The 19,197-nt window shown below is 54.8% G+C and overlaps 1 protein-coding gene across 8 annotated transcripts in view; it reads right to left on the reverse strand.

Annotated features, from left to right (window-relative positions):
* Positions 1 to 3,199: 3,199 nt before the first annotated feature.
* The window catches only part of TSPAN15 (tetraspanin 15), an 82,678-nt gene continuing 66,680 nt past the window's right edge, over positions 3,200 to 19,197 (reverse strand). For 3 of the 8 annotated variants that reach the window (XM_036829107.1, XM_036829105.1, XM_036829110.1), the window contains 6 exons: positions 16,124 to 16,219; positions 14,156 to 14,250; positions 13,435 to 13,551; positions 9,185 to 9,232; positions 6,661 to 6,947; positions 3,200 to 6,276 (listed from right to left, as the gene is read on the reverse strand). In XM_036829107.1, coding sequence (XP_036685002.1) covers positions 6,089 to 6,276; positions 6,661 to 6,947; positions 9,185 to 9,232; positions 13,435 to 13,551; positions 14,156 to 14,250; positions 16,124 to 16,219 — 831 coding nt within the window. In that variant the 3' untranslated portion in view covers positions 3,200 to 6,088. Of the gene's footprint in view, positions 6,277 to 6,660; positions 6,958 to 9,184; positions 9,233 to 13,434; positions 13,552 to 14,155; positions 14,251 to 16,123; positions 16,220 to 19,197 lie in introns of those variants that run through there. The other 5 variants (XM_036829109.1, XM_036829106.1, XM_036829108.1 and 2 more) reach the window with 5 other exon arrangements.

Genomic DNA, 19,197 nt, shown 5'->3' on the forward strand with positions numbered 1-19,197 from the left:
CCTGGCCAATATTCTCCACGTGCTGGTGGCCCTTCTGGGTGTGAGACCCTGCTCTAGTTCTCCAGGCAACATGGAGCAGGAGGCTTCGGGTGGCTCTTCTCAAGTGAGTCAGTTTCTGAGACCCACGTTTGCTGCCAGCAGGGTCCAAATGATTCTAAAGGGGCCTCCACTGCCAGAGGCTCTCCAGCATCACCTTGGAGGCAGGACAGCAAAGGCTAGTCGTAAAAACCCCCTCCGGGCCCTCACTACTGGCATCTTAGTCTGGGTCCTTGCTAGAAGCTGCTACAAGAGCTGCCTCGAGTACAGGCTTAGTTTCTTAAGTTGATGCAGACGTTTTTCTATTTGCAGCGGTTTCACTGGGGTTTTTCCACTGGATACTGGAAGGGGGAGGGGCAGCCATGGCATGTTCACTGTGGCAGCCGGAGGAAAGCAGCAGGGACAAGGAGGGGGCGGTACAGCTATGACAGGGCCACAGGTGGCATTGCATGGCCACCCCCTGAGCCACCACACCTGGAAACCCTTAGATGCTCCTCCGGAGAGGAGGCGAGAGAGGCCCTTTGCGGGACAAAGACTTGACCAGGCTGACAGCCTGCAGAGCAGGGCAACACGCCAAGCCTGGCCCTCTGGGGTCCACATGTGGGTTACAAGGGGCCCACTGAGTCCCGGAGCCCCGCCCAGCGCAGGCGCCCCGTGCTCCGGGCCACTTCCGTTCCCTCCGCCAGCACCTGCTCCCTGAGCACCCACCGCGCTCCCCAACCAGCACCAAGTGCTGGGGAGACAGCAGTGCGCGGAGCAGGCAAAGTCCCGCCTGTCAGTGGGTCGGTGGGCGAGACTGATAACAGCAAAACCAATCAGGAAAATATTATAGATAATACGTGCGGTGGCCACTATGTTACGGTGGTTGCTCGTCCACACGGCCTGCTCAGGCCTGCTCAGGGCCGGGGCAAGGGCTTGGGGCAGGGCTGGCTGCGGAGCCCTCACAGAGCAACAAGTGGACCTGCGTGGCTTCCTGTCAGCCCACAGCGACCCGCCGGGCAGAGGTGCTTAGCCTCCTTTCAGAGACAGACACTGCCCCCCAGGGCCCAGCTGCCCCACTGCTCCGCCACCCTCCCAGCCGCATTCGAGGCCCCTCTGCGGCTGTCCGAAGGCCGAGGCCTCCCTCTGGTGGTCGCATGATGCTGGGGGCTGAGGCTGTGCTGGCTGAGCAGGGTAGGGGGGTTTCACCCCGGGCTCCCGCTTGAGGTGGGCGAGGAGGCGGCACTGGACCAACGGGTGATCCCGATAGGATGTGGGCAGAGCGCTTCAAATCCGGGTTCTTCCCTCTGTTCCACGAACCCACCTAAGCCCCAGTTTCCTCACCCGCAAAACGGGAATAAAGCACCTGCCTCACTGCTGTGACGACTAAAGAGGATGAAGACTAGAATGTGCTAAGCATGGTGTACCTCCGCCCCCCCCCCCACACGCACACGTAAACGCACACGCACACGCACACCACATAGCCACCTAGGGACAGTCAATAATAGTAACCTACTGTTAGTATCCAGCCTCCGTTTCCCAGTTAACGATCACTTATTGAGTGCCTACTATATGCAGATACCTATAGTATTTTAGACTCACCTTTTGGCCCGCTCCTTGGGGTACGGTCTGAAGGGCGCACTCCGGCGGCAGCCACAGCGCGGGCCCGGGCTTTGGTCGGGGTGGGGCGGGGCGGGGTGGAGTTTGCGTTCTGGGCGCCAAGCCGCGGGCCGGCAGCGCCACCTAGTGGCAATATGCAGCCATGCCGGGAGACGTGCTTTTTGCCTTCCTGGGCTCTCAGGATTGCAAATCAGGCTCCCTCCAAGGGCTCAGACTGTGGGAAGCCAGCGCTGGAACCAGCAGCCCCTATTACTGTGCACGTCCCAGGCCCCAGGCGGATGGTAGGCAGGGCAGGGGCTTGGAAGGAACCAGGTTCTGGGGTTGCTGGTGGAGCCACTTGGTATACAATTTACTAGTCTGGCCTCAGTTTTCTCCATCTGCAAAATAGGTAATCATAAAAATAAGTTTTTCCACACACAGAATTGAAGTGAAACTCAAAGGAGATGGGGAAAGGGAATGTGGAAGAGTTGAGAGCTGGATCTTTCTCAGGAGATGCTAGGTAGAACCGTGCGAGCTAAGAATGAACTGGGTAAGCCCTGCTGACAGGAGCGAGGGTCACGGATGAGGCCAGAATGGTAGGTAGGACCTCCAATGCCAGGCTAGCACGTGGGGGAGCAAGGGCCTTGGAGTCAGACATGTTCTCAAATCCTGGCAGTACCACTTACTAGATGGGGGACCCTAGGCACATTCCTCAACCCTTCTGATTCCAGTTCCCTTTTCTATAACATGGTCATTATGGACCATCATTATAGGTGAAAATAGATGAGCATGGAGCTGGTGGTGCACAACAAGCATGAAAAACGGGGGCAGCTGTTACCTGATTGACTCTGTGGGACAGTGGAGAGAGGCCATCCAAAGAAGGGGTCACCTTCTCAAAGACAGGGGTGGGGGAGGGATAAATTAGGAGGTTACGATTAACATACACACACTACTATATATAAAATAGATAACCAACAAGGAGCTACTGTACTGCACAGGAAACTCTACCCAATATTTTGTAATAACTTATAAGGGAAAAGAATATATTTATATTATATTATCAATATATTATCAGTTATAGATATGTAACTGTGTTGTATACCTGAAACACAACATTGTAAATCAACTATACTTCAATAAATAAATATATAGACATATAGATATACACACACATAGAAAAAAAAGGAAATGCAAAGTAAGACCACAACGATTTATCACCACACACCCATTAGAATGACCAAAATTTAAGAGACTGGCCATAGCAAATACTGGCAAGGATGTAGAGGAACAGGGACTCTACACTACTGGTCAGGATATAAAATCATGCAACCACTTTGGAAAACACTTTGGCAGTTTCTTATCATACAAACCTAAACATACACTTACCATATGACCCAGCTATTCCACTCCTAGATATTTACCCAAGGGAAATGAAAGTCTGTATCTATACCAAGACAGGTACATGGATGGTCATAGCAACTTTATTTGTATTAACAACAACCAAAAACCTGGAAGCAACACAAATGTCCATCAGTAGGTGAATGGATAAACTATGGCAAAGCCATACAAAGGAATACTACTCAGCAATACAAAGGAATGGACTACCGATCTGGGCTAGGAAATGAATGAAACTCAAAATAATTATGTTAAGCAAAAAACGGCAGACAAAAAGAAGAGTCCATGCTGTATGAATCCACTTACATAAAATTTTGGAAAATATAATATATATAGAAAGCAGATCCATGGTCACCTGGAGATGGGTTAGTGGGTGGTGAGAAGGGCTATAAAGAAGGACTCCCCAAGGGGCAAGAGGAAATTTCTTTAGCATGGTGGGGTTGTTCATTATCTCAATCGTGATGATGGTTTGACTAGTGATATATTTGTCACGTTAAATATGTGTGGTTTATTTTAGGTTGAATATACCTCAATATACTGTTAAAAAGAAGTTTGGAGAATACTATTTGGAATTTTTATACTAACCCAGTCTTCCTTAATGCATTTTATTGTTTTTCTTATAAATATATTAGAACCAAAAAAGTCCAAAATCAAAGCCTACAAATCTCCCCCAGCTTCACAAATATTGTGGGCTGCACTGATATCATCATTTTCTGTGTGTGCCACGGTGAGGGAAAATGACTCACTTTGAGGGTCATTCTCCCATCCTTGTGTGACAAGGGGTCAGGATGATGTAACTGCTTTTGAAGCACAAAGGGTGCAAAGCAGGGGCATCCCAACCGCAGGACTGAGAAAGGCCTCTCCATGGGTTCCGTTTGTTTTCCGGAGAGGTGAGTGGCTGAGGTTTGGAAAAAAAAAGAAAGAAGAGCTAAGTGTCCACGGCACTCAGCCACCTGTGGGCACCAACCCGTGATCCCTGGTGCACAGAAGCAGCAGTGGGAGGTAGAGGGGTGTTGGTGAGTGGTGGTGAGAAGAGGGAGGACAAGGTGACCAGAGGTTTCCAGTTTCCAGGGTAATGTGACTTTGGATAAGCAGACTCAGTGCAGTCCCAACCCCTTCGGTGCCTCTGCCATCTTGCTGTCCCAAAGGCAGCTGCCACACCCTCTGAGCACAGAGAGGATCCTCAGAGAACAGCCAGAGCCAGAGTGCCACGAGGGCACCAGCCAGACACAGAGTCTGACCTGGCCTTGAATGCATTGGTCAAAATGGGGACCAGGCAGAGGCTCCAGCAGCGGCTTCAATGGCCACCCCATGGGGACAGCTACAGTAACAGCCATCCCAGGTTTTGCACGCTTAGTATCATGTGTCCATACGAGGCAACAGAATCAGTAGAGCAGAGGGGCCGCATGCCAGGGAGATTCTACCCAGGTTCACATCATGGCTTTGTCACTTACCAGCCGTGTGCTTTGGGCAAGTTACTTAACCACAATATGCCTCAGTTTCTCCATCAATAACATGGAGATAACAGGATTTACCACATACAGTTGTAAGGATTAAAGGAGTTAATATCTATGTTTAGACAAGTTCCTGAGACAGAGTGTGCTCACTGATGTGCTTGCTATTGTTGCATTATTCTATCCTTTAAAAAAAAAAAAAAATCCCTCTTCTGCCCTTTCCTACACATCAGACAATGCAGGCTTGTACATATGGCCAACCAGGCATCCTACCTCTTGTGGGTGTGATGGGCAGTTCCTTTAACACTCTTAAATTGAATTCTTCAGGTTTGGGGCTCATGCTGTTTATTTCTATTGCCCTGGCTACTAAGAACCTCACAGCAAATCTAGAACTCAAGTCTTGGGGCAGGAAGGCTTGGGTGGACTGATCCACGCAGGTCCTGCCGTCTCCAGCAGGGGGCGACCAGCACCAACCTTTGCTATGCAGTGAGCACCGTCCAGCCCCACCCCAGGCCCTGGAACAATGGGCTGTTTACAGTCCGAGAGTCACTCCAGTTCTATAGCCCAAAGGTCGAGGGTGGATCTGTGGGCACTGCTCCTTCCCGGACCCCTGACTTTCCTAGTTCCCATCTGCCCCACTTCCCCGAAGAGAAGACTCATGCCACTGTGGCTTGGCCTCAGTTTCCCAGTCTGTAAAACAGGTTGTCATCTCTGCCTCTTTCCCTGAGGTTTCCCGCAAGTGAATTCCTGGCAGGAAGGATGGGCACAGGAGGCTCCAGGCCCAGCCCACAAACCAAAGGATGAGAGAGGCCATTCCAAGCCGGGAACAGGCAGCCTCGGTTGATCCTCCTGGGCCTCAAGTGTCCCAAACTGTCCCAAATCTTGGCCTCAGGGTGCCTCCCCTTCGATCTTTGCACCAACAAGGGGTTTCCAAGCCCAACTGGAGGTCTTCCTCACTCTCAACCCAAACAGCACAAACAAAAAACCAGAAAATAAAAAAAATCATGTCTTTATTGTCTGATTAATAAACTGGCTTGGTGGGGGAAGAGGAATGGGGGGAACAGCTAGCTTTGATTAGTCGGAAACTCCTGTTAACTGTGTACAAAATGAATGTTATAAAAATCAGGTACAAAACAGGATCAACAAAGCAGCAGCCCTGTGGAGGGCTCAAGGTACCCGGGAGGCTGAGAAACGGGCCCAACGTGGCCTCAGGGGTGAGGCCGAAGGACTGGGGCCTGGGGGCTGCACCCCTCCCCTCTGCTCCTTCACCTCGGGGCACACAGGCTCTCCTCCCTCCCTGATTACAAATCACTACAAAACTGCCCTCAAAGGGGCACAAACACCAAGGCCAAGGCACTACCAGAAATGAAATGGGTCTGGAGCCCCGCGCCAAGCTCCCCTTTCCCCAGCAGCCGGAGCCTGGAGGAGGGGTGCCCTGTTCCCCACGCCCAGCAGGGTGGGCACGCACAGAATTCCGCCGCTGGGGAGGGGCTCCACCCACCAGACAGGCGGCGGCCTGGGAGCCCTGAGCAAACACAGCCGGGGCTTTGGTCAGTGCCGAATGTGGAGAGAGGGGCCACAGTCCTATCTGGCCCGCACGACGTGGCCTGGGCAGAGCTGTCCTGTCACGGTCCTTCTGGAGCTGCCGCCCCAGGCCACGGCCCTAATTGGGATAGCACATGCAGCACCCCGTGCCTGCTGCCTCCACGCTGGGTTTGGTGCCAGGGCCCAGGAGTCCATCGGTGACAGAGTGCTCCATGATGATGTCCTCCACCCGGGTGATGTACAGGAATGTCAGCAGCACCCCCAGGAACTGAGGAGAAAGGGCAGGGCGGGTGAGAGCCCGCTGGCCATCTGGGTGGCCCTCTCCGGCAGTCCCTAGCCCCCACTACCCCAATGGCCCCAGCCCGGGCCCTCCTCTGCCCCTGCCAGGAAATCCCAGAGACCCTCCATTCTGCGATTCCTACTCCCCCCCCAGCTATGTCACTCACTTTCTAGGCCATTCACCCCCTCCTTCCAGCCCTCCAGCCATCCCAGGGTGAGCCCAGGTGGCTGGTCCAAGAGCCGTCTTCACCGCAGCCCTTTGTGCCTACTCTGCACTCTGCAATCACCAAGCCACACATCATCTGAAGCCGCAGCCTGCCCACCCCATCCCCACCTCTAGCTCCCCTCCCTGGTGGAGGCGGGACCAGCACACCTGAGGGAGCAGGATGCCTAGCAGGAGGCCCGCCATGATGGTGTAGTTGTCCATGAACCAGATGAGCACGGCGTTGGTGCAGCCCCGCACGTAGATGACATTCTGCACGCTGAGGCGCTGCCGGGGAGGAGTCTGGCTGAGCACTCGCCTGGGAGCCCTGGTCCCAACTCTGCCACTCACCCCAGGTCCAGGCGAGTCCCTCAGCCTCTCTGGGCCTCAGTTTCTCGTACACAATGTGATGAGAAGGTGGCTCTAGGTCACTGGGTCTCAGCAGGCGGTACCGTTCCCTAGAGAGCACTGCGGACATTGTGGTGGCACTGCTGGTTATCACTGCGATTGGGGTTGGGGGCTGAGGGACTGTAGAGCTCTGGGCAATCCTACTCCACGGACAACTTCCCAGACTACCTGCCACTTAGATGTCCCCTGGGCATCTGGATGGGTGAAAACCCATCCATAATTATCTGAGCCCAAAGCCTAGCTCCAGGGACATAAAAACCAAAGTGTTTTCTGCATGTTTTTACTATGCACTGAATTCTGTAGAAAGAATATTAGATAAACTAAGGAATTATTATACTTTATTTTGTTTGCAACTTCATCAAGAATTGTTCACCATTTTGAAAAACCATGTCAATGGCAAAAATACGCCCATGGTAATGCAAGTGGTCCACACAACACCCCTCCCAAGTATCAGAAGCCCCTGGCAGTGTAAACACCCAACCACTTTGCTTTTTCTGTCTAGTGCCTGAGCATGTACATGTTGAAATATGGTATATGGTTGTAAATTGTTTTACCTTATTTCTCCTTCTATCTCAAATCATTATGTTACTTGTTTTGGAATTACGTGTGTAGGTAGGTTATATTATCTGCGAATTTCATTTTGGAATGATAAATAGGGCATTACCAAGTGTTTAATATAAAAACTGGCCATTGGGTTTGATGGCTGGAGAACCACTGCTGGTCTGTGGCTCTGCATGTTAAACGTGTGTCAGCATCACCTGCTGGCGCCACCCCAAGAATGCCCGTTTCTAACGGGTTCCCGGGGCGGGGGGCTGGGGGGGAAGGCGCTGCTGTTGCTGCTGGTCTGGGGACCTCACTTTGAGAACCACCGTTCAGAGGCATCTCAAGTCGCCATCATTTTTAGCTCCCTTCTCGGCACCGCCCCAGCTTGTCTCCAAGTCCAGGAGAAATGCCCAGGAAGCTGAGCCAGGAGGGACCTTCCAGAGGCTCTCCTCCTCAAGGGACCCCTGGGTCCCAGGCTGAGGAAGCCAGTGTGTGTCGCCTGCAAATGGGCAGCTCCAAGGGCAGAGGCAGGCTGCTGCTGAGCGCGGCCGGGCACAGGGACATGCCGGGGGCACTGGGACATGCCGGGGGCACAGGGACATGCCGGGGGCACTGGGACATGCCGGGGGCACAGGGACATGCCGGGGGCACTGGGACATGCCGGGGGCACAGGGACATGCCGGGGGCACTGGGACATGCCGGGGGCACAGGGACATGCCGGGGGCACTGGGACATGCCGGGGGCACAGGGACATGCCGGGGGCACTGGGACATGCCGGGGGCACAGGGACATGCCGGGGGCACTGGGACATGCCGGGGGCACAGGGACATGCCGGGGGCACAGGGACATGCCGGGGGCACAGGGACATGCCGGGGGCACAGGGACATGCCGGGGGCACTGGGACATGCCGGGGGCACAGGGACATGCCGGGGGCACTGGGACATGCCGGGGGCTCAGGGACATGCCGGGGGCCCAGGGACATGCCGGGGGCACAGGGACATGCCGGGGGCACAGGGACATGCCGGGGGCACTGGGACATGCCGGGGGCACAGGGACATGCCGGGGGCACTGGGACATGCCGGGGGCACAGGGACATGCCGGGGGCACTGGGACATGCCGGGGGCACTGGGACATGCCGGGGGCACAGGGACATGCCGGGGGCACTGGGACATGCCGGGGGCACAGGGACATGCCGGGGGCACTGGGACATGCCGGGGGCACAGGGACATGCCGGGGGCACTGGGACATGCCGGGGGCACTGGGACATGCCGGGGGCACAGGGACATGCCGGGGGCACTGGGACATGCCGGGGGCACAGGGACATGCCGGGGGCACTGGGACATGCCGGGGGCACAGGGACATGCCGGGGGCACTGGGACATGCCGGGGGCACAGGGACATGCCGGGGGCACTGGGACATGCCGGGGGCACAGGGACATGCCGGGGGCACAGGGACATGCCGGGGGCACTGGCAAGGGCACGGTGGCCTCGGTGGCCTCACGCTTTAGGTGCTCGGCACACCCTGGCAGCCAGCCTTTCCCAGCCTGGGGGGATCCTTGGCTCCCCGAGTCCTCCTGTTCTGGGTAGGGCAGAAAACCTGGGCACTCCCTGGCTCCTTTTCACAGCCAGGAACGTTGGGAAATCTCAGCAGCCAGGAGCCTCACCCCTGGTAGCCCCTCTGATCACCCTGGAGATGGGACAGGAAGGGCAACCTTTCTGGAGGAAAGAGGTTTCAAAGACGTTACCTCCTTGTCAATAGTTCTGTAGCCACACATGGTGTTGACAACTTCTGTCTGAAACAGAAATGTGTATTAGCTAACACTTACATAGTGTTTACTGTAGAAGACATGTATTCCCCCGACCCCCATTTTATAGTGCGCAGAGAGTTGCACTGTCCAGTATGGATGGAGCTGAGATTCCCAGCCCGGCAGCCTGGCTCAAGTCTGCATCTTAACCTCCCGCCTCCAAGAAATGCACAGGGAGGACAGGCGGGAAGGCCAGTTCCGCGGCGCTTCGGTGGGAGGCTCACTGCCCCACCCGCGGCAGCCTAGGAACCCAGAGGAAAGGGCACTGCCCCAGGCTCCCCCACTGCAGCCGCCCCGGAGCTCAAGCTTTGCTGATATGATTATGCGTTGTCTGAGGTCAGGGCTGGGCCACTCCCACTACGCTGGCTCTTATGAAAGAAAATCCCAGACCACAGCCAGGGCCCCGGCCAGCTGGGGTTCACCTGAGGGCAAAGCCAGGCCTCTGACCACACTTCCCTGCTCCTGCAGACAGCCACCCACCAGTGGAAGGGCCGCCCAGCCTCCTTCCTGGGAAGAGAGCTGCTCTCAGGAACTCCCAGCGGCTGACTCATCTAGGTGCAGGGGAAGCTGTGGTCGGCCCTAGACCCATCAAATCTCTTCCCAGCAGACCTATATCACAGGACTGGCAGGGGCACTTCCCATCACTGCCTGAGCCCTTGTGTAGTTTCCTCTATTTTCTAGAAGGTGAGAGAAGGCTCGATGTCCCGGTCCCATCCCTTCACATCTAAGTGAAAGCTGCTGTGGGACCAGGGTGCCACAGGTTCCAGCAGTAATGCAGGACAGCAGAGTGGCCAGTGTGGTCTCTGGCATCACGTTACCTGGTCCAGGTCCTGCTCTGACACTTAGGAGCTCTGTGACCAACCTTAGGTGGGCTGCTGAGGGACTGGCACATGCAGGCACTCAGTAAGGATTTGTTGAATGAATGAATGAATGAATGAATAGCTTCCCTGGTCTCTTTCATAAAGCAATGGTGATCTGAGAATGTACCCCACGGGGCTGTTTTGAATATAAAGTGAGATATACACATAAAGGGCTTATCCCAGGGCTGAGCACATGGCAGAACACAGACAAGGTGGCTGGAGTGACTTTGGACACGATCCCAGCCCCTGGAAGGCAAGGAGGGCTGTCTACTCTTTCCAAAAGAGTGGGTTGAACCTCAGACGTCATCTAGATCAGTCTAAATGTCAGGGCCTGATGTGTGGGCAAAATAACCTCCCTCAGTCTAGACTGTCCCCCAGGCGCCCTCAGACCCCAAAACACCGAGCATCCACTTCATGTCGGTTGGCATTCGTGGCCCCTCCAGGCCAAGAACATGACCCCCAGGGAGAAGGTCAGGCCTGGGGAGCAAGTGCTCGAGGGCATGATGGGAGCAGGTGCTTCCTACCCCATTTGTTCATTCATTCAGTCATTACTGAACAAATACTGAGCGCTCATTATGTACCATTCTCTGTTCTAGGCGTTGGGAATACAGAAGAACAAAAAAGGGTCCTTGCCTTCATGGAACTTTTATTCTAGGGAGGGAGATAGACAATGAACATAATAAATAAGTAAACTATATGGTATGTAAGAAGGTGACAAGAATAAACCTACTCTTCAGTGTGCTTCCAGCCCTGGAGGTAGAACCACAGCTCCTGCCCTCAGGGAACACACATGCAGCAGCAGAGGCCTCCCTAACCCTAGAGCCCAGAACTCTTCTCTAGGCCCTGGGGTGACGCACCTAGATATCTATGCAAACATTAATTCTGGGTGGCTTTTTAATGAGATTAACATTTAAATCAGTAGCCTGAGTAAAGCAGATTGCCCTCCCTAACGTGGGTGGGCCTCATCCAATCAGTCAATGGCCTGAATAGAACAAAAGGGCTGCCCTTCCCCCGAGTAAAGGAGAATTCTTCCTGCCTGACTTCAGACCTGAACCGAAACATTGGGTCTTCCTGGGCCTTGAGCCTGCCAGCCTTAAAACAGGAACTACACCATCAGCTCTCCCGGTTCTCAGGCCTGTGCACTCAGACTGGAACTAAACCATTGGCTCTCGCTTGCCGACTCACCCTGCAGATCTTGGGACTTGCCTGCCTCCGTAATTCTGTGAGTCAGTTTCCTATAATAAATCTCTTTACACACACACACACATCCTACTTGTTCTGCTTCTCTGCTGAACAAGCCAGCAAGTCCCTTCCGGGTGGGACACTCCTCATGTAATGCCTGGTGCACGTGGAGGTATGAAGGCCTGTTCCCCTTGCCCCAGTATGGGACAACTCTGAAGGATCATCCCAGGACATTCCCAGAGAGGCAGCTGAGGCCCCCATTGAGCCTGCATCATTGCTCAGCCTCTCCCTCTGCCCAGCCCAGCTTCCGTCACCTCCCTTACAGGTGTCAATCCTGAGCACACCTCCTACTAAGCTTCCTGCTCACTAACCAGCATGTCAGAGCCCACTTCCCGGATAGCCTTAGCTGTGACACCTGGACCACTGCACTAGCCCCTAACCAGACTCCCCACGTCACCTCTGCTCCCACAGCAGACAGGGTGGTCCTGGTAAAGCCAAAGTAAGATCTGCTACTCAGCTACTAAAGCCCTGTCACTTGACTGCTTGTCACTCAAGGGAACCTAAGTCCTGACCATGGCCATCAGGGCACCCATGACCTCCCTGACTTTGTCTGCCACTCTCTTCCCCCACACTCACTCTGCTCCAGCCACACTGGTCTCTGCACTGTTTCTCAAACTCACCAGGGCAACTCCCACCTCAGGGCCTTTGCACTTGCTGTTCTGCCAGGAATTCCCATCCCCAGATACACATGGCTCACTCCCTCACTTCCTTCAGCGTTTTACTGAAAACCTACCTTCTCAGTATCTAAAATTGCAATCCTCCATGCCCCTGCTATATTTTTCTCCTTAGCATTTATCATCTTCTAGCATACTATCTCTTTTACTTATTTATTTTGCTTGTCAGTTTTACCCACGAGAAAGAATGTCAGCTCCATGCAGGCAAAAGTTCTCTGTGTGTTTTCTGTATCCTCAGAATGTAGAACCACATCTGGCAGGTCCTCAATAAATACTTGTTGAATGAATGAATGAATACAAGTTGGGCTTCCACATCTCAACCTGGACCTTCAGGTGCCACTGCCTTGGGTGATGAAGTTCAGGGTCACCCCCCGTAGGCCTCCCTAAAAAACCCGGGCTCTTCCCCAGCACTCCGCTTGCACAGCAAGCTACCCTAAAATGGCAGCTACAATTTCCAAACAAGCCTCCCCTCCTGGCCCAGGCTTTTTAGGGCCAATGCACTTGGCACTGGCTCCCTGACTCACTGGGTGAGGCCCCCACCCCTACCAGCAGCTGCTCGGTTTACAGAATCTGGAAGTGGGCACAGAATGGTGGAGCATCAGAAGAGAAATTTTCCATGACTCTTCAGGGTGTAATTGCAAAGCTCTCTGCCTCATTCCAACCCAGAAACCATGCAGTTTTTGGACACATTAGTCAAACAGAGGATTGACCAAGCCTCTCATTTATTAGCAGTGACAGCACAGGGCAGCCTCCCAAGTGGCCAAGGAGGCAATAGAGCTGCGAGGATCCCACTGGGGAGAGGCGGAGGCTGACGGTTACATCACCAGACCCCTTCCAAATGCCCTGTTGCTGATGGTCACCAGGACGTCAAGCCCAAAGTCCACCAGCAATGCCCAAAGTTCAGGCCCTGCTCTGGTCCTCTCGCTACGGCTGTCAAGCCGGCCTCCCTGCTAAGCCCCCCGGCCTGGACCCTCTCCTACTCCTCGCCTGGCTTGCACAGGAGTCCAGGGTGCAGCTCTGACGATGGCTGCCTGCATTTCATCCCAGCCCCATCAACCTTGGGCAAAGCACCTAACCTTTTGGTTCCTCAATTTTCTCATCTGTACAGTGGGTGAAATAACGGTACCTACCTCACAGGGTTGTTGAAAAGACTAAATGAGTTAATACAACTAAAGAACCTAGAAAAGGCCAGCACATGGTAAGTGCTCAGTAGATGTTAATGACCGCTACTAATAAGACAAGACTTCCCCGCCCCCCCTCTCAGATTCACCCCCTTTAGTAGCCCTCGAGGCTCAGGAAGCCTCGACAATGACCACCACCTCCTGCCTGCCGCACCCAACCATCCCCACCACCCCTGTCCTGAAAGGTGAGAGAAGCGTTTGACCAGCCGGGAACCCCCAGGAGCAGTGGGTACCGTGTTTCTGAAGCAGCAGGTGTAGGGCACCCCGCAGGCCAGGGGTCCGGGGGCATTGCAGTCGTGGTACTGGTTTTTGCTCCAATCTCGGTAGTCTTCTCCGCCACAGCACTTAAACTGAGGGAGGAAGCAAGCGGGGAAGAGAGCTGCCATCACCGCCGGGGCCCCAGGCAGACGGCAGGGAGGGGCCCTGCCAGGGGATGGACGATGTGATTTATGATGGGGGTCACCCTGGTAGGGGGAGCTACAGGGAGCAAATGAGGCATCCGTTGTCGGGTCAGAGCTCGCCAAAAGCGGCATGGCTGCCCAGTAGGTTCTGAGCGCCCCGTCACTGGAGAGGCATGCAAAGCCAAGGCTGGGTAGCCTTTTGGTGGGATAGCGGGGTGGTGACTAAACACTGGAGGGAACGTCCTTCCTTGACAACCGGACTCCATCTTCACATCCCCAGGGCAGGCGCTCAACCCGAGGAGCTGGCCTTTAAGGTCCCAGAGACTAGGATTCTAGGGAAGCCCCACAACCCAGGGGTCCCTGAACCACACTGACCTTCTCCTCACCTGCCCCAGCTCTGCCTGTCCTGCCCTTAGCAAAGGGGCACACACCTCACACCCTGGCCTGGGCTCAGGACTGAAGCGATGGCACAGCTGGCATCATTTTCCCCTTAGCTTAGCCCCTCCCTGCATCTCCCCCTATACAGATGCCAACGCCTGGGGGAAGCAGTTACTCCACTGAGATGCTGGTGTGTGCCGGGCATTGTTCTGTGTGCCAGAGAGACAAGGGGGAGCAAAAGCACCACAGCCCTGCCCATATGGGACCCATCTGCAGAGGGAGACAGAGAGGAATCACCGTTGTGAAAAGGGCAGTGAGGTAGTGCTGGGTACCAGGGATACGGCAAACAGGGGAAGGAGCGGGGAGGTCGGGAAAGGCCTGAGGAGATGTCATTTAATCTGAAACATGAACAACAGGAAAAAGCCAGTCAAGACATGCAAAGACCCCATGCAGAGACGAGGTAGTTATATTTCAGCAGCAGGCATGTCTGGAGCAGAGCCAGCAAGAATGGAGGACATGAGGCCAGACCATGAAAGCCTTGTCAGCCAGAACAAGCAGGGAGCTGGGATGGTATTCTGAGTGATGGAAAGTCACTGCAGGGTTTAACCAGGGGAGTGATATGGTCCAAGGTCTTAGTAAAAACACAAAGCAGCTACCCTTTCAGAGTCCCCATAGAGATTTTTAGGTTATCAGTTTGAGGGATCTGGAAGTGCCTCTTTGGGGTACAGTGCAAAGGGCATTTGCTTTGCCATCAGACAGGCCAGAGTTCAATCCTCACACTACCACTCCATGCTGTGTGACTTTGGGCAAGTCAATGAGCCTCTCTGGGCCTCAGACCCTCAACTGTAAAGCAGGAAAAGCAATGCCAGCTTTGCACAGCTGAGCTGAGAATTACAAAGGGAAGCCATGCATGAGGCATTCAGCACCAAGCAGGGTGCCCAATGAGCATGAGTCATCCCGCCATTCCACCCTGGAAGAAATGAAAATTGCAAGCCAGCTGAAGATTGGTTCCAATAAAAGCATTTTGCTCCACTTGATGGCCAGAGCTGCCAGGCACATCCCTGGCAAAGAAGGGCCTCCCAGAGGCTGCACCTGTTGTGACTACATCGAAGGCCTGAGCCAAGGGTGTGGCCACTACGGGTGGCCCTGGGTGCGGTGAGATGTTGGTCCCCACTGAGGGCTAGCACGGGGATCAGGCCAGCTGACGCCCCCAAGGTCATGTCCAAAGAAGCGCTGCCAGGGCTGAGTGGGCCCTCGGCCCTCAAACTCCGCTTGTCCTCACCTAGTAGGACGTGAGGATGACGATCACTGCAGCTGACACTGACCTAAGTCTCATCACTTGCCTGGCACTGCTCTAACCACCTCTGAAATAGGTCAAGGCAATCTCCCAATGACGCCAGGAGGAAGGGACCATTAGTATCCCCTTGAGGCAGATGAGGAAGCTGAGGCTCAGGACTAAGTGAGATTGATGCGTAGAAGCCCCCGAGGGCAGCAGCTTGCCCTGCAACTGCTATTATTATGACACCCACAGATTTGGGTGGACCTTGGGAAGAGGGACGACATCCCCAAATGACAATCATCACATTCAAAGAAGTGTCATCGAGGAAAAGGAGAAGTCTTGTTCTGTTTCCCCCTGCAGGGGGAAATGGAATCGGGGAAGAGCTCTCTCCCCGTCGGGGCTGTCCTTGACTTGGCAAGGCAGTGAGCTCCCCGTCACTAAAGGGTCTTGGCAGAGGGAACTCTGGACTGGGTGGCTTGGAGGTCACTCCCACCTCAAAGAAGGAGGATCTTTACCCACTGGAGAGGTGCACCCTGAGACACTGCCAGGTCGCTTGTAGCTACCCCTGACCTTGTTCTTTTTTTTTTTCCAGGAGGGGAGGGTCCGTGTACCTGGAGAGGAACAGGTAGGGCAAGTATATTGTGGGCGAAGCACACGGGTAGAGAGCTGGTTGAGAAGGTCAGGCCCTGGCATCCCTACCCTTGGCGGCTGTCCATGGCCCACCCTTGCCTCCCAACTTGGCCAGCCACCTGCTTTGGGAATGGATAAGCCATGTGACCCTCACCCCCACCCTCTTGAGCAGGGTCCCCAGTAGGGGACAAAGGGCATGGGAGGCAGAGGTCTGACCCAAAGCGCCTGGCTCACCTCCTTCTGAACAAAGTCCATGATGTTTTTGAAGTCCAGATCGTCATAGTAGTTCTCGATTCCTCTTCGAATGTTGTCATTCAGAAAGTCGATGGTCTATTTAGACAGAGAAATTACAAAGGAAGAAGAGCACACATCCCCAGAGTCCCACCCGAGATTTCCCAAAAGTCGAGATTGAACCAGAGTGCCCACATGCCCAGCTGGCCCCTGTCCCTACCTGCACAAAGCACCCCTTCCATGCCCCCAGTGCCCATCAGATGCAGGAATGGTGCACCCCATTCCTTTACAGATCAAACAACCCACCCAGGCCAGGGCTGGGACTCAGCTGCCCAGATTCCTGGCCTGGTGCTCCTTCTACTACCAAAGACAGGCCTGTGCTGGAACCTTCCCTTTGCCCTCCAGGCCTCCTCTCCGCTCTTCTCTCCTATCCAAGCTCTTGTTTTACAGATAAGGAGGCCCAGAGAGGGAGCTTGATTCTCCCCAGATCACCGAGCAGGTCTCAACTCTGGTTAGGGGCCCGGCCAGGACTGGAAACCAGGTCTCCTGACTCTCCTCCAGGCCTCTCTCTGTCACTGCAGGGAGATGACAGGGCCCACCTCCCTCTCGGGCTGGGACAATCCCCACCGGGAAGGGCGCTGGCAGGCCGCCCTCTCCCAGTCACACTGGGCCTTCTGGATCAACAGCCCGGCTGTTGTACTGGGATCCAGGAGCACAAAAGGCCCCACAGCAGGAAGGGATGGGGCGGCAGCGTGGGCAGCCCAGCTCCACACTCGCAGCGACAATCAGGGCTTTCAGAGCAGGGAGGCCCGTGTATCACCAGAGATTGTGCTGGCACAAAGGGTGCATTCTCAGCTCTGGAGCCGGACGATTCCCAGGGGAGGCGCCCTCAGGGTACACGGGGACAACAGGGCCCTGGGTTCCAGGCCCCAGCCTGGGACTGCAGGCCCCATCACAGCTACTCCTCCTCTCTGGGCCTCAGTTTCCCACTTGTGAACCAACCCTGCAGGCCTACGTTTAAGACACCTTCGAGCTCTGAAGCTCAAACACTAGGCTGCGAGGGGCTGTCAAGCCTCATGGTCAAGAACACTCCCTGCAGCCACGCAGGCCTCAGGCACTTCATTCAACTTCCGGGCCTCCATTTCTTCCTCTACAGAATGGGGGTTGGGGGTGGGGGAGAATCCTCTGCCTGGGAGGGGTTGGAGATTCAAATAAACTAAATCTACAAAAGTGCTCAGCAGGATGCCAGGCACATAGTAAGTCCTGCTGTTATTATGATAGGTCCTTCTTTTTCCAGGAGACACATACCCTATGGTATCACTTCATACCCATTACGTCATCAGTGGAAAACGGCTGATCCCAGAAGAAATTAAGGCCCTAAGTCCTGTCCAAGAGCGAGGCCCTAGCCTGGGGCCCCTCACAAACACCCTGCAGCCCAAAGAGGTGATGTGACGTGTCCAAGGTCACCCTGCTGATCACTGGCAGAGAGATGCTGGAACCAAAGCGTCAAACCCCCGGCCTGATACACTTTAAGAAGCCAAGGTAAGTATATGTATAACTGATTCACTTTGCTTTACACCAGAAACTAACACAACATTGTGAATCAACTATATACTCCAATAAAAATTAAAAACAAAAACAAAAACTCTGTGTGGGGATAGGTTATCCAAGGTAACTCCTCTGTAAAATGAGAAACAATATTAACAATCTTAGACTCATAAAAGGTCATGTGTTACCAGTTATTAAAGTTAATATGGAAAACAGAAAAAAAAAAAATAGAAGCCAAGATAAGAACCCAAGGTTCAGATTGCGGCCATCTCCCCAAACCATCTCCAGTATCAAAAAGAGAGGAATGAAGGATGTGACAGCCACCTTCTTCCTGAAATTCACACACTGCTCAAAGCCAGGGTGACAAAGGAGACTGGCTCAGGGAAACCTATCTCTGTGGTCAGAAGGAAAACCCTCTGCTGATGATAATCAGCCGCTCAGGAGCAGACCTGGGAGCTGCAGGCCTCGGGAGGCACAGGGCCAGCCCCCTTCCCATGTGAGAGGCTCTGCAGTCACCAGCCCTCAGCCCTGCCCAGGTCTGGCACTGGATCCCAGGGCAGGGGCTCAGTGGAAGAGCTGCTTACTGGCCACTCGACCTGGGCAGAGCAGGAAGCTGCCTGGCCTCCGGCCACCCTTCCCAGAGGCCCCCCAGGTCCTGCAGCCTTTCCGACCTTGGGTACCTGCTCCTCTGGGTGACGAAGGGACAGGCCAGCCAGCTGGAGCACGGTTGGGGGTGTCGAAGAAACCAGGACACCAGGCAGGATCTGTCTGTCACCCACGGTAGGGCAAGGGAATGAGCTCGCAGCATTAAATGGCATGGTGTAAGGGGCCCTTGGCTGAAATGGGGTGCAGGGGCTGATGTCCAAGGTCAGGGACATGTCTAGGGCCACACTCATGGGAGGCGGGGTGGCTTCCTTCCACTCTCAAGGCACTGCAGACCGTCCCGGTCCACCTACCCCAGCCCACTGGCCACCTCCCAGCCCCTCCAGCGGCTCACCCCTCAGCCCTCCCACTGGGTCACATGCTGTTAGGAAACAGGGTGGGATGAGGGCAGGAGGCCCAGGGCAGGCAGGAAGACAGGCGGCAGAGGGGACGCTCAGTGGCCCAAAGGGGAAAGGCTCTCCCTCCCTCTTTGGTGAGCAGCCCTGACCTCTCTCCCCAAACCACCTCAGTCTCTGAGCATTTTCCAAAGGCACGGACTCCAAAAGAGCCCTCATTGTGCAAATCAGGCCTTCCATCTGGCTAGCTGAACCGGGGCCCTGTGGGGAAGGGAGGCCCCGCTGGAGGCCTCTCGGGATGGACAGGAGGAACAGATGGCCCCAGGCTCCACGGGCGGCAGCTGCCCCCAGTTCCCACCAGAGAGCTCTTTGGGTTGTGCTGGTTCTCGCACGTGTGCACTGCCTTCGGCACCGTGCATGTGCGTGTGCGTGCCCGCGCCAGGGAGACGTGTAGAATGCTTGGGTGGTTCCTGTGGGGGTGGAGGTCGTACAGGTCATTAGTTCACTCTAATTAACTGTAAAGCACGGTGC

The sequence above is a fragment of the Balaenoptera musculus genome, chromosome 16 (genome assembly GCF_009873245.2).
Source record: "Balaenoptera musculus isolate JJ_BM4_2016_0621 chromosome 16, mBalMus1.pri.v3, whole genome shotgun sequence".
NCBI lineage: Eukaryota > Metazoa > Chordata > Mammalia > Artiodactyla > Balaenopteridae > Balaenoptera > Balaenoptera musculus.